General features: G+C 50.7%; 1 protein-coding gene across 13 annotated transcripts in view; it reads left to right on the top strand.

Annotated features, from left to right (window-relative positions):
- Window positions 1–14,288, top strand: part of FHAD1 (forkhead associated phosphopeptide binding domain 1) — a 130,677-nt gene that overhangs the window by 78,415 nt on the left and 37,974 nt on the right. For all 13 annotated transcript variants that reach the window (XM_046662089.1, XM_046662087.1, XM_046662084.1 and 10 more), the window contains 4 exons: window positions 5,521–5,591; window positions 7,154–7,306; window positions 10,126–10,233; window positions 13,529–13,636. In XM_046662089.1, the coding sequence (XP_046518045.1) occupies window positions 5,521–5,591; window positions 7,154–7,306; window positions 10,126–10,233; window positions 13,529–13,636 (440 nt within the window). The remainder of the gene's footprint in view (window positions 1–5,520; window positions 5,592–7,153; window positions 7,307–10,125; window positions 10,234–13,528; window positions 13,637–14,288) is intronic.

The following is a 14,288-nucleotide window of genomic DNA, read 5'->3' as shown; positions in this document are numbered from 1 at the left end:
GGAGCTGGGCGCTGTTATTGTCTTTATTTTGCAGGTAAGGAAACTGAGTCTCAATAACATTGAGAAACTTGCTCAAGGTCACACAGGTACATGGTAGGGTCGGCAGTCAAAATGAGGTCATTGTGATCATAACTCCTGTGTTTTCCTGTGACCCCACTACCCTCCGAAGATCCAGAGAGGTATCAGGTGTATGCCCAATTCCTAGAAGATAGGTTCTGTCACTAATTTGGGCAGAGACGGAGCTGGGAGTTTTCAGTCCCTAAGGTGAACTGCGTCTGACGCGCCCTGTGAGGCGCGGCCAAGGAAAGCCCCGTTTGCGTTGTAGCGGAATGATTCTGAGTTTGAGCTTTGGGGACCAGCTGCCAGGGTTTGGATCTCAACTGTGCACTTACTAGTTGTGTGAGCAAGTTACTTGACTTCTGTGTGTCTCTCTTTACTTGGTTATAAAATGGAAATAAGACCTCATAGGCTGGTTGTGATGATTAAACGATGTGATACGCACGCAAATCATAGAGCCTGGGTCGCAGTAAACCTCAATAAGTGGGAGCTGCCATCAGCAGCCTCAAATACTTGTTGATTTAATGTGACCTAAATGTGGGTGGCACCCAGATGGGCATGCATGGGCAGCACAGCGTGGTTTACTCACACCGGGACGATTTTCCCTGCACCCCCTGGCCCATCTCCATTGGGCAGCCAGTGAGATTTTCTTAGCCATGAGCGCTCAGCTGGGTTGCAGCCCAAAGGGCCCTTCCCAGGTCTCCTTCCTAGAGTCGTGACAATGGGCCATGTCCCAGCTGCCGAGTGGTAAAGCTGGAACTCAACCCAGGTCCCTCTGACCTCGAAGCCTCTGCATTTAACCACCATACTACCTGCCTTTTAGAATATTGTCCTAGGAGATAAAACGCAAGTAATAAGCTAGGTTTGTATATGTCTTTGTTCCCCTGGAATAAATCCCCCAGGAGAATCCAGTCAAGTAATGGAGAGCGAAACTCCTTGGAGTATTGTTGGGTGACGTCATGAGTGGCCCCGAAGCTTGGGGTTGCTACTAAAGATCTAAATGGTGAAGGATTTGCTACGTGGCCCAGCTGGGAAGATAGGAAATGTGTAAGGAGGGATCTTGAAAGTTAGTTCCCCACTCCTCCCGCCTGGTTCCTCAAACTTTTTTCGATAAGGGAAAGAAAAGACTTTTTTCTTTGCGTTTACGTTTTTCTTTGCAAGCTCAGTTGTTTGTGTCTATTTCTGCAAGACTTTGTTACAAATGAAAGGCCTCTCTGCCTACGTGGAAAGTCACTCTGTCAAATATCCAAGACATGCAGTATTTTTAAATGGAAAAGAGCAAGTCGTAATGCAATATGCATAGGGCACTCGCATTTTTGTTTTTTAAAAAATGGCAGTATCCCATCGAAACAAAAATCTAGAGAAAAAGACAGACTGTAGAGAGTATTATCCCGGCATGGTCGGGGCGTCTAGGACTTGTCCTCTCGCTTGGTCATTTAACTATCTATTGTGGGCCTACTGTGCGTCGGCCACTGAAGGTATAGTGGTGAACACTTTCCACGTTATGGATTTCTGTCATGTTTGGATTTGTGTAATAGGCACATATAACTTTTGTAACCAGAAATATGATCAATAATTGCTCCTTCTCCCGAAGAGGGAAATCCCATTATGATTACAGTTGGTCATCGAATCTAGAAACATGATCACACACTCGCTCTTCCGCTTTATCACCCTGACCCCCTCCTCTCCCAGTCCTCTCTGGATCCCTACCCAGGATTTGGCTCTCCTTCTACTGAGCCACAGGGTGCAGCTGAGCTCAATCCCAGAGCCATGCCAATCCAGCCACCACAAATCCATGTGCTCACCTGGTTTCTGTAGCCCAAGCCAGCATCAGCCAGGCCACCTCTGCCATCTCAGTATCAACTTAAAAAGCAAATTCGCCTGTTATTTTATGCTCAAAATGAATTTATTTGAGAACAGCCAAAAGAATTGCAATTCAGGATGTGCGTGCTTGGTGAACTTTAGGCAAATCTGGAAAACAAAGAGGGGAGCTGCCTTTACAGCGGAAAAGGGGGAGTATGGAGGGGATGTTCTAAAGGAAAGTCCAGTGGGGGAAAGCAACAGTTCAGGACGCAACAGCTCCTCGCTGGCTGAGCTGCCGCGTTTCTCATTGGCTGGGCTGTTGCCGATGTGAAGAGGAATCTTCCTTCAGGAGTAAAGTAGTTGTACTTCCTGTGGAGATGCAAGCCCATGTGTCTTCCTGTTCGGACTAAGTGATGACGTGTTATAGGGCGTGAGAGCTCCCCCTACAGGCCTCCCCGACTCCAAGTTAGTTGAGGTTTCTTTTATTAATTTCCACATCAGTATCCCCAAAACGCACCTCTCCCAGTGCACTCTTCACATCACCCAACCGGACCCCTTACTCACTAGCCTCCAGCCTCTTTTAAAAGAGAATGACAGACCCAGCTCTGACTTCTGATCCTACCACTTACCAGCTCTGGGGGGGTAACCTTGCTGAGCTTCTGTTTTCTCACCTGTAGATGCAAACACATTTTCTTGCTGGGTTGTTTATAATGACTGGAAAATACATTGTGTACAACTCCTGGCAAGGTGCCTGGCACACAGCAGGTGCTTAATACTTGATAGCTGTTATCATGACATTATTATTCTCCCTCTTCCACACTGGAAATTCTCAGAAAGTTGCGTTGTTGGAGATCCAGGCCCCAGGCATGAGCATGTTCAGCTCCCTTCTGTCTCTCTGTACCCATCTTTTCTCCCTTCCCTCCATCTTCCTCACTGTGTTCTCCTTCCAGAGGCAGCTCTTTCTTCCCTCTGTCTTCCCTTCTCTCTCCTGCCCAAGGGATCTTGTGCACGGGGTCCTGAATTACAACCTCCTTCTTTGGCATCTACAGCCTTTCTTTCCCTCTTACTCCTTCTCTTTGCCATCAAACATGCGCTTCAAGATGGTAACTCCTTACTGGAGCCCACCGCTTCCTTAACGCCTTTTCTGCTGCTCGTACTCCTGTCCCACCTATGATCTTGAAGAAGTGTGCCACATCCTCTGTCTTCACTGCCCGCTTCCTGCTTTGTCCTTGCCTCTCTGCTTTGCCCCAGGCAAGCTCCTGACGGGAGGCTGCAAGGAAGGCCCACCGTCTTCCCCCAGCCTGTGTCTCTCTGGCCTGCCCCGAGCTCTTGGTTCTCTTTCTCCAATGCCTCTCAACCCTGGGTTCTCCCTTCCTCTCTCCCGACAGCAGCCCCTTCCAGCCATTCGCTTCCCCACCTGAGCGTTTCCTCCAAGGCAGTCCTTGGTCCTCCCCTCTCTTATCTCCTTCTCACGAAGAAACTCTCCAGTCCAGGTGCTTCAACAGCCACTCCCACGCGGTGATGGCCAAAGGGACATCTCTGCGTGCCGGGATGCCAGGAACGGAGTACAGGTTGGTGCCACATAAGGGAACCCAGCCAAGGCAGCAAGGTGGGGCTCCTGGCTGCGGCTGTGTCCACCAGGAGGAAGGATGCTCTTTCCTAATTCACAGGAAGACCCTGGATGAGCTGGCTTGGTCTTACCACCCTAGGGTGTCCAGCTCTCTGCTGACCACCTCTCCTTGGAGTCCTTCCAGTACCTTAAATTCAGCATGTCCGAAAGTCCGGTGGGTCCTCCCCTCTCCCCAAGCCCCACCCACCCCAACCTGTCTCCCTCCTCAGTCTGACAGTGGGACCATCATTCTACCCAAGAAGGGTTCCCTCTCTCATTCTTTTTTCTTATCGCCACTTCTCCCACCCAGTTTAGAACATCAGCCCTCAAGACCTGGATGTCCCTTTGACTCATAGCCAAGTTCCCTGGGTCTGACTCAGAGGAGGGGGTTTTACCACTAGAAGACACTTGGCAATGTCTGGAGACATTTTTGATTGTCACAGCTGGGGTCGAGGGTGCTCCTGGCTTCCAGTGAGTAGTGCCAGGGATGCTGTTGAAAGTCCTACAATGTACACACCAGCCCCCACAGCAAAGAATTGTCTAGCCCAACATGTCGATAGTGCTGCAGCTAAGAAACTCAGTCAGCTCCCTCCTCTCTAATCCGTCCCAGGTATTTTTCTGAGAAAAAGACACTTCATCAAGCCACTCACTGCTCCATCAGCGGCCGAAATAGCAGTGAGTCAGACCCTGGAGTCACACCAAGTCCTGGCCCGGCCCTTTGCCAGCTGTGTGGCCCTCAGCAGCCACGTGTCTCAGAACCCAACTGCCTCATGTGCAAAAGGGGACAATGATCCACTGATCCAGTGGGGTGTTGTGTCAATTGCTTAGCGGAGGGCCGACCACAGAGGGCACGGTTTCAATGATGTTCAATCAACATAGAGCAGGCTGCTGCTCTAGACGCGACGCAGATTGACCTCAGCCCTCCACTCCAGCCCTCCTCCTTGCTCCACCCCTCTGCCATCATCTCTGCAGCCCCGTTAAGCGCCACCCTCTCCCAGGACATGCACTGCTGTTCCCCAACTCCCCACTGTGTTAGTTTCCCATGGCTGCTATAACAAATTCTCACAAATTTAGCGGCTTAACACAAAGCATCTTTATTCTCTCACACTTCTGTAGGCCAACCTCCAAAAGCGGTTTCACTGGACTAAAGTCAATGCCCCGGCCGCCGCTCCCTCTGGAGGCTCCAGGGAGGAATCTGCTTCCTTGCCTTTTTCCGTCTCTAGAGCTTTGTTCCCTGCATTCCTCGGCTCTTGGCCCCTTCCTTCATCTTGACAGTCAGCCGTGTAGCATCTTCAAATCTGTCTCTGCTTCGGCCATGTCACCTTCTCCCCCGTCTCTCTGTAGTCCACTCTCCCTCTGTCTCCTTCTTAGGAGAACCCGTGTGATTATAGTGGGTCCACCAGATAATCCAGGATGATCCCCCATCTCAGCATCCTTAACTTATCACGTCTGCAAAGTTCCTTCTGCCTGGAAGGTAACATTCACAGGCTCCAGGCATTAAGACCTGGATGTCTTTGGGTCCCTCATTCAGCCCACCGCATCCTCCATTCTGAAAGGCACTCCCCTCCAACTCTGAATTCTGCCTACCCAGCATCCCGGGCCCCTCGGCCAAGCAGCCTTCTTTGATCACTCCGGGCGAATGAGCTCACACTCCCTACTCCTTCTGCAGTCACTCACATGCTACCTGGGACCACTGTGTGTTTCCTATCAGGCATTTAGACCTCGTCTCTCGGACTGAACCATGGGCGCCTTGAGGAATGGCTTCATGTCATCCCCTCACACTCAGCACACAGCTTTGCCCACAGTGGACACTTGTCGATAGATGTTCTGTTGGTTGTTTTTTATTTCCACCTCCAAAAAGAAATGTGGATTTGAGCCCGACCAAAGCTGATCAACCATATTACAAACACAAGTTGGATGGCAGCTCACATTTTCTTGATGGGAGGGCAGCATTGTCCTCATCCACCTGTCGGCAAGCTCTGTTAAGATATTATTCAGAGAGCAAAGGTGGTGAATTGAATTGATACTTACCTTATTCTTCTCTTTTTAAGGATTGTCTTTGTATCTGAAATATCTTCTGGAACATTATAAAAAAATTACCAGCCAGACCCAGGAACTCCAGGTACTGCCCTAACTCTGGAAGTGCGTTCCAGCTCCTCTCCAGTATTTACCTAGGCCTGTGCATTTAACCCTGCTTTTTCCTCTATTAGCCGGGCAGTTCACACCCTCCAAAAGGTGAAATGGTAGCTCCCTTTGCGCACGGAGAGATTCAGGCAGGGTGGCTGAGATCTCCCAGGGGGACAAGGATGCTCATTTTCATCTGTCAAAACCCAGAAAGATTTAAATGCCGTCAGATCTTGAAAATTGTGTTTCTTAAACGCAGTGGGAGAAGTACACTTAGCCCCAGTACAGGCAGGACAATCACCAAAAGTTGCAGCGTGTCAACATGTGAGGCAAAATGATCCTTAGGAAAGGTATCACCCGGTAGCTATTGCTGTATGAATGCTGTGTAATAACCACAAACCGTTAGTGACATTCCACAACAACTGTTCCCTGCTCACATGTCTGGGGTCAGCCGCTGGGCCGGTCTGTTGATCTTGGACGGGCTTGCTCAGTGTCTGGGTGTTGACTGGCCCTTGGCTGATCTAGGCTGGCCTCAGCTACAGCAGGCTGGCCTGGGCATGTTCTCATGGCCACAGCAGAGGAAGCCGAAATCAGGAAGAGAAAGCGGGTCCCATCATGGAGTGCTGTTCAATCCTCTGCTTGTGTTACGTCTGCTAACACCCCATTGGCCCAAGCAAGTCACATGACTGAGTTCAGTGTCAGGGGGCAGGATATGGGTGGGCACGCAAGTTACATAGCCAAAGACACGGGTGGAGGAAAGGTGAAGTATTGGGACCACCATTACGATCAGCCACAGAGACCCTCTGGTCCAGGGGTCAGCAAACTTTTTCTGTAAGGGGCCGGATGGTGAGTATGTTAGGCTTTGCAGGCCATACACTCTCTGTCACCCCTATTCGACTCTGCTGTGGTAGAGCAGAGGCAGCCACAGACACTCTAAATGAGTGAGCACGATGCCCACGGCCCTGTTCCAATAGAACTCTATTTATAGAGACAGGCAGTGAACTCAATTTGGGCTGCAAACAGTAGTTTGTCAACCCCTGATCTAGTCCATTCTCCTTTCCCCCAGGTATGGACATCGGAGTTCAGAGGCTAGGTGACTGTTTCTACGTCACACAGCTAGTTAGTGGAAGAATCGAGACAAAAGCTCACGCCTTCTGGCCCCAGCTCACTGCTTTTCCTCTTACACTCAGCAAATAAATAATTCTGTCTACCACTTACTGAGCACGTACTATAGCTAAAAGCTTCCCATCCTTATCTCATTTAGTCCTTACAACTCTAAGAGATAGATACTATTATTAACCTCACTTTCTAAATGAAGAAGTGTCTGGAAAGAACTAGAGCTGAGACTCTGTCTCGATCCAGCGTCTGCACTCGTAACCACTATACTCTATGCTTCCCTACTAGTGGCTAGGCTAAGCCTAGTTTTCCCGTGTTGTTAAGAAAGTTTTGTGTGAACCTTTGTCCCTCTCCGCAAAAATAAACAATTTACAAAGAAAAAATGTGAAAATGAGTCCTTAGTCCCGTCTCCACCCACTTCGGCTTCCGTGCCTTTCATTTCAGATCAAGATCAGCAGTTCTCAGGAAGCTCAGCAGTCTTTGCTGCAAGAAAAGCTGCGGGAGCATCTGGCAGAGAAGGAGAAGCTGAAGGAGGAAAGGCTACAGCAAGAGGAGAAGCTGAAAGCCAGAGTCAAGCAGCTGATGGAGGAGAAGGCGGTAAGGTGGTCCCTGTCATTTTCTTTACGACTGGAAACCGATGAAATGGCCTCATCTTTGAGAAATTGAGGGCATGTACCCAGATGGAGAAATCTCAGCAACTCCTTGTTTGGTGCCATGGGACTAAATTAATTAAACAAGGTGAATGATGCTGGAGGAATTAACGTGAAGCTTGAATTCTAAAACTCAGCAACAGGCAAGGTTATTGAAATTTCTAGAAACAGTACCTTATTTGTTTAGACGTTACAGTTGATGTTACAAATTTGAGTTGTTACTGCAGGTCCCGTTTTGTAACTGACAGACTGTTTCTAAGTGCCACGCACAACCAGCTTCCTATTCTGTCAGTCTTTTGCTTTCTCTTTATACACATCGGGGAAAACAAATGGCCAAAATTGCTACTTACTTTTCTAGAAACCAAACCAGTTAGAGGATACTTTACAGCAGCACCTGGCAAGCTTAAAGGTGCCCCAAGACCACTGGGGATCTTGTTAAAACGCAGATTCCGACTCAGCAGGTCTGGGGCGGGGTCCGGGATTCTGCATTTCTAACAAGCATCCGGCTGGTGCTGACAGCACAGGTCTGCAGACCACATTCTCTGCAGCAAAGCCTTGGAGGAAGGTTTTCCCAAAGATGCCTGATAAGAGCCACCTGGACGCCATTTAAAAATAGAGATTCCTGGGCCCCGCCCCACATCTACTGAGTCAGGCTCTCTGGAGAAGGCGCCGAAACTGCACTTAATGGGGCAATTCTCCTCATTGTCCTAGAGTTGGTCCTTTCGGGTATTCAGGGACCTGCCGTGACTTTAACTACCTCATTGCCATCCTTCTAGATCAGTGGCTCATGGTTTTGGCTGCACTTTTGTCATTTAGGAGATTAAAAAATACTAATGCCTTACACCCCCCCCGCCCCCACCCTGAGATCTGATCTAATTGAGGTGAGGGTGTGGCTCACGCGCTGCGATGTGTAAGTGCTCCTGGGCGGTTCCAAGGTGCAGCCACGGTGCAGAGCCACTGCACGCTGCCCCCCCCCCCCACCTCAAGACAGCAGCACCAGATCTGCGGGACCCCAGCTCTTCTCCAGCACCTCATTTCTTCCCCTAAGGAAGACTGGACCTGCTGCACCTTCCATCTTTCATTGATGGCAGTTCAGTGACTTCTGGCTTGGACCATCCTTCTCTGCCGTGCACACCTGCTCTCCAGGCCTCTCCGGGGGCAGAGGCAGAGGCCTGTTTCGTTTCATCCTCTAATTCATGCCCGGTTACCTCAAGAAATCCCTCTCGTCCTCCTACCTCTTCTCTTGCCTCTTTCTCTGCCTTTGTGCCTTTTGTGAAATACAAAATTTAAAAGGAAGAACCATCTGACCAAAATCACAGGTGAGCTGCATAAAGGCAGTATCAACGATAGGGTTACATCAAGGTGGGACCATTTTGAAGGGCAATTAGATGTAGAAAAAGTCAGTGCCATTCAGTGGAGAGGAAAATAAAACCAGGAGAACCTAGAAACCTTTACAGAACTCTCCACCTGTTTCCTCACCCCTTCTGATTAACTTCCCCCCTTTCCAGAGGTCGTACTTTATTTTTAATTTTGGATGGACTTTCTCCACTGTGGGTGTTCGGTATTTCAGCCCCACCGTGTTCAACATGTCCTTGGGCACCAGCCTGGGCCTCCCAGACGCCCATTTGTAACGTCATTCCTGACAGAGATGAGGTTTCAAAGGCTTTCAACACCACAAACCTCAGCGCACACCGCCCCTTGCAGAGGGGGGAGCAACATGAGGCACCCACCCAGACAGACGGGGCTGCGGCCCGTGTTCACCTTCCCATCAAGGGTCATCGTTCCCCAAACACTTGTGTTGATCAGCTTGACCCTCGGGTCAAATACCATCCCAGACTTTAGTGCCAAGTGCGCTGATTTTAAATGAACCTTCATACCATATGACACGATAACCCCCACCCTACCTAAAAATACGTGTGTCGAACTCATTACCAAGCTCGTCCTCGTGAATCCTGACTTGGTTGAGGGCTGTTTCAATGGTAAGAAATTCTAGCTTCCTTTATCAAACTAACGTTCTTTTTTTATTGTGAACTGTTAACAATGTTCACCTGATTTGTGCAGGCATGAACGGTTTAGATCAGGGGTCGGCAAATTTTTTCCGTAAAGAGCCAGATGGTATGTATTTTCAGTTTTGCAAGCCATACGGTCCCTGTCGTGACTGCTCAGCTCTGCTGCTGTAGTGCGAAAGCAGTCAGAGGCGATCCGCAAACGAGCGTGGTGTTCCAATAAAACTTTATTTACAAAAAGCAGGCAGTGGGCCGGAGTTTGCCAACCCCTGGCTTAGAACACAGCCTCTACAGTCAAATGGACCAGGGTTCAAATTGCTGCTCATATGATTTGCTAGTGAACTGGGCAGGTTCCTTAGTCTAAGTCCGTTTCCTCCTCTGCAAAGCGAGGATGGCAGAAGAAATGACCGACCCTTATGAATGAATGATTATGTGCCGAGCATTTTGTGTCCATCATCTCACCTGCCCCTCACATCAAACCAGTGCAGGAAGCACCATTACTGTCTCCATTGTACAGATGGGGAAGCTGAGGCTCCTATAGTTTCTCACTTGCCCAAGGTCATATACCTAGGAAGGATCAACCTGGCTCTCATCTGGGCCTGCCAACTCCAGGTGCCCCGCTCTGAGCTCCTGGCTGTGCTGCCCCCGGTCTCCCCATGGGGTTGCTGTGGAGGGAAGAGCTGACCCGTGCGGTGCCTGGCACAGCGTCCAGATTCCTGCCATGGTAACTGTCTGTTCAACAAGAGCCTTTGACTTTCAGGCTTTGGAGGAAAGCATTACTCAACAGAAAAGGAGAGCAAGGGAAGCTTTGGAAGAACAACAGACCAGAGTCCAAGAGCTGGAGAACCGCTTAACCCGGCAGAAGGAGGTACGCAGCTCGGGGAGATAGAGGCAGCTCGGGCCCAGATGCGGCTCGAGGGCCACACGGAAGTAAATTCAGAACCACAGGTGACAGGGAGGTGGGCGGGGGGGGGGGGGGGGGGGGGGGGGGGAGTGCGCTGGAGCTTTCTGGGAGTAATTTGTCCTTGGCCCGCCCAGCTCCTTTGGGAAGAAGCAGGGGTACTCTAGGAGCGAACCCGAGAGTGGTAGCCTTGACGACCAGTTGGAAAAAAGAGTGTAAACAGCATAAAATATAGTCACAGATGGGGCTTGGGAGACACGTTGGGACTGGCGACATGAGGGTCTTCTGCGTGGAGATTGCCTCCCATGGAATGGAAGAATTACAGAGTCCCGGGGCTCTCGGGCTGTGTGAATCCTCCACAAACATCCTGAGATCATCCAGCCGTCAGCTCCATCACCAAGGAATTTTCTACGCCCCTGGGCAGTCCGCCCCAGTGTTGACACCTTGGGCTGGCAGGGAATTCTTCCTTTAGGCTGAGTTGAAGCAAACTCTTTCTCCCAGAAACGTGTGGGTCCTCCGCCCGCCCGCTGGGCTCCTGCAAGCCCCGCCCACTTCCTCCTCCACAGACTAGCCTTCTAGAAGCTTGAAAATAGAGCCACCTGCTCCTCTCCAGCCCCAGTGCCCTTGTTTCTCCTTATATGCCTCACAGGAGTAGATCCTAGCCGTGGTCCCCTCTTTTGACTTGCCCTGCTCTCCACAAGTCACAGATGGGCAGCTCACTGGCTGAAAAAGGGGCTGTGGACGTGTTACGCTTGGCCCTTGAGTGTTTTACACTGAATTCATAAACTCTACTTGAAAATCCAGATTTCCATCCTCTCTCGAGAAGGTCAGAAAATCTGGCCCTGGTTTCTACTTTGCAAAAACAGACTGGAGCTAAACCAAGTAGCAGCACTCTGCCACAGTCCTCACCATTCCCTATTGCGTGAAACAACCCACTTCATTTTTGGTGCCTGTCCAGACCTTATAGGCGTCTGAGTTTGCAACCCATCATCTATGTCCTTCCTAAAGTATGGTAGCCAGAACTGGACACAGTTCTCCAGCCATTAGTGGCCTAGGGCAGGACTCTCTTCTCCCCTGTTGAAGAAGTTGTACTTCTATTGATATGCCCATACTAGCTCTTGGGAAGCTCTGTTACACTGTTCACTCATCCTTACCTTGTGGCCCCCCCCCAGATCCCCGAGTCTTTTTTACATAATACTTTCGTTAGCTCTTCAGTCCTGAGGCAGCACAGAGGAGTGAAGAGTGCAGGCTTTGCAGCCCAGTGAGACACAGGTTCAAATCCAGCTGCAGCACTTACTGGCTGAACAGAGCTCTCAACTCCCACCTTCTTTAAGGGGCGGCTGTGAAGAGTAGAGATAACGTACAGTGAAGTGTCTGACCCAGAATCACGGCTCCATAAGTGGCAGCTGTTATTATCATCACCCCGGCCACTTCTGCTTCTCCTTCTGCTTCTGTCTAGGTGTCATTGTCTATCAACCCCACTCCATCCCCACTCCTCAGCGTAACTCCTGGCCCACTCCCACTTGGGGAGAAATAAGGAGACTGCTGGGCAGAGCCTCTGAAACAGGATCTGAGCCGGACAGGGAGATGTTTACGGTGTGGGTCTCCCTACAGCTGTGCTCTGCGGCCCTCGGTAAACAGTGTCACGGAGGCCCGGCCCTGAGTTATTTCTCCAAGGGTGGCGAGGAGGAGGAGGAGGGGCTCACAAAGGGTTGCTGGGGCCAAATGCCACGCAGAGGTCGACAGCACGGGGTCGGGGAGGCCCTTGAATTTAGAGCTTTCGAGGTCACGGGGGCCTTCAGGAGAGACTTAAGGAAAGCGTGGTGGGGGAAGCCTCGCTGCGGGAGGAGCTGTGGCCGGGTCACCCCAGGCCTAGGAAAACGTCAGCCTACTTGTCCTGCAGAACCTCTGCGTGGTTTCTTGTCAGGGGAATCTGGGAGAAAAGTCCCAGACACAGACTTCGGGCAACCTCAATCGGTTATTTGAATTTTTCTTTTTATTAGACCCTCTGCCGCATCATCACACAGGCCTTTGGGGACAACAGTATCACTAGGTCCTGATGCGAGTTTTGAGGTATCGTCACAGGTCGATTCCCATTGCCCGCCTAGGAACTTGGGAGCAAAGCGGCTGAGCGGGACGGGGCCTGTGTATGAGTGGGGCGAGGACGATCCTCCCCGCGGGGCCGTCTCAGCTGCCGAGGAGCTGCCAAGGGGAAAGTCCCGAGTGTGGACATGAGGTCAGGTGTCGTGGGGCCAGCCCCAAGTCACTGGAAAGTTCCTCGAAGTCTCTTTCACAAATTACAGGGGAACCTCTTACCTCGAAACCCGCCTCAAACGTTCAAAATACACGTGAAACCCCCACGACGGTGCTGTTCTGCTGCCCTGTTCAGGGCTGGCATTGGAACGGCTGGGTGTCGGGGGGTTTTCAACGACTGTTCTCTGTGAAAGACATAGTATTTCAGCCGTATTATGGATTAAATACTTATGCAGACTCATCTGGGACCCTAACCACCGGTTGTAATGGAAACTGTGTTCCAGATGTGTGACAGTCAAGCTGGTGTTTAAAACACAACACATTTGAAAATCGAGGTGCCCTTTCTTGCAGTGACTAGAAACAGGGACCTCCCCAGCAATTTATATCCTTCGGTGATTTGTGTTAGGCCATTTAATTGAATAGCTTATCAGCAAGCAACTTCCTACTGAAAATTCCTTGATTATAGGACCAAATACAACCACGGTTTCTTCCCTGCATCCTCTCCGAGCGCCCCCTGTGAGGTCACCTCCGCCCATTCTAGAAATTGGTATATTGTAGCTCATTAATTCAGTCCACCACCCTCCTCTTGAAACCCGATCTCTTTAGGAGATTTGTTTCAATAATGGGAAATTCCATTATTAATGAGGTTCTTCTTCTTATCAGAGAGGCTGTCTGGCACAGTGGTGAGAGCTCGGGCTTCCAAATCTGACAGGCCTGGTTCCCTCTGCTTACCCGCTCCCCCAAGGCCAGGCCCATGCATCCCTCCACACGGGGCTCAAATCCTGGCCTCACTGCTGACCAACTGCATGGCCCTCGGGCCCTCACCAGCTTTCTGTTCCTCAGTTTCCTCATCTGGAAGATGGGCCACTAACTTCTCTGGTGGGGTTGCCGTGAGAGTAAACTGTGTGAGAAGGGCTGCCCAGGGGCCTTGGCATGCGAGACCAACCCCTGACAGCTTAGCTATTATCATTATTGTTAGTAACCAAAAAGACTGGCCATTGATTTTCAGGTTTTGGAGAGCAACATGGCCCACGAGAAAAGAAAAGCGAAGGAAGCCTTAGAGACAGAGAAGAGAAAAGTTCAAGATCTGGAGAACCATTTAACCCAACAGAAGGAGGTATGAGGAGCAGAGAGGGAGGATGTGGGCCACGGCAGCCAGAACGCCTTGGGAGGAGCTCCAAGGCCGAACGCAAGGCCGTGTCCCGTGCCTGATAGAGAGGATGGTGGACAGCGAGCAGAGGCCCGAGCATCACCTCCGTCACAGTGGCCAGTGTGCCATCGGTCAGCTTAGTAGCTGTATGACCGAGGGCAGAGCGCCTAACCCCGTGCCTCAGTTTCTTCATCTGTAACATGGGGATGCACCAGTCCCTGCCCCACAGGATTAAATGAGCTAATGTCTATAAAGTACTTAGAACTGCGCCCCGCACACAGAGGGCCCTCTGCAGAAGCGTTCCCTGCTCAGCTTCTGGGGAGGAGAGATGCACTCCAGGAGGACCCCCGGGTTGGAGTCTGGGTCCATCTCTCCTGGTCATCAGAAAGTATTGCTGATGCAGCCCAGCATGGGTGCAGTAGGAAAACACTGCCTCCTGACTCCAGCCTCCTGGGTTCCTAGTCTGCCCCACAGACCCTCCCCGGGCTGATGGAAGGGCAGAGACACAAACGGTGCGGAGTCAGGTGGAGTAGACAGGCACATAATGAATTCTTAGGGCGGTCGTGTCCGGCAATCGCCAAAGGTCAGTGCCTTCTGGAATGGATGAGAAGTGCACCCT

Source organism: Equus quagga, chromosome 5 (assembly GCF_021613505.1).
Source record: "Equus quagga isolate Etosha38 chromosome 5, UCLA_HA_Equagga_1.0, whole genome shotgun sequence".
Lineage (NCBI taxonomy): Eukaryota > Metazoa > Chordata > Mammalia > Perissodactyla > Equidae > Equus > Equus quagga.
This window is presented reverse-complemented; position numbering and strand designations above follow the sequence as displayed.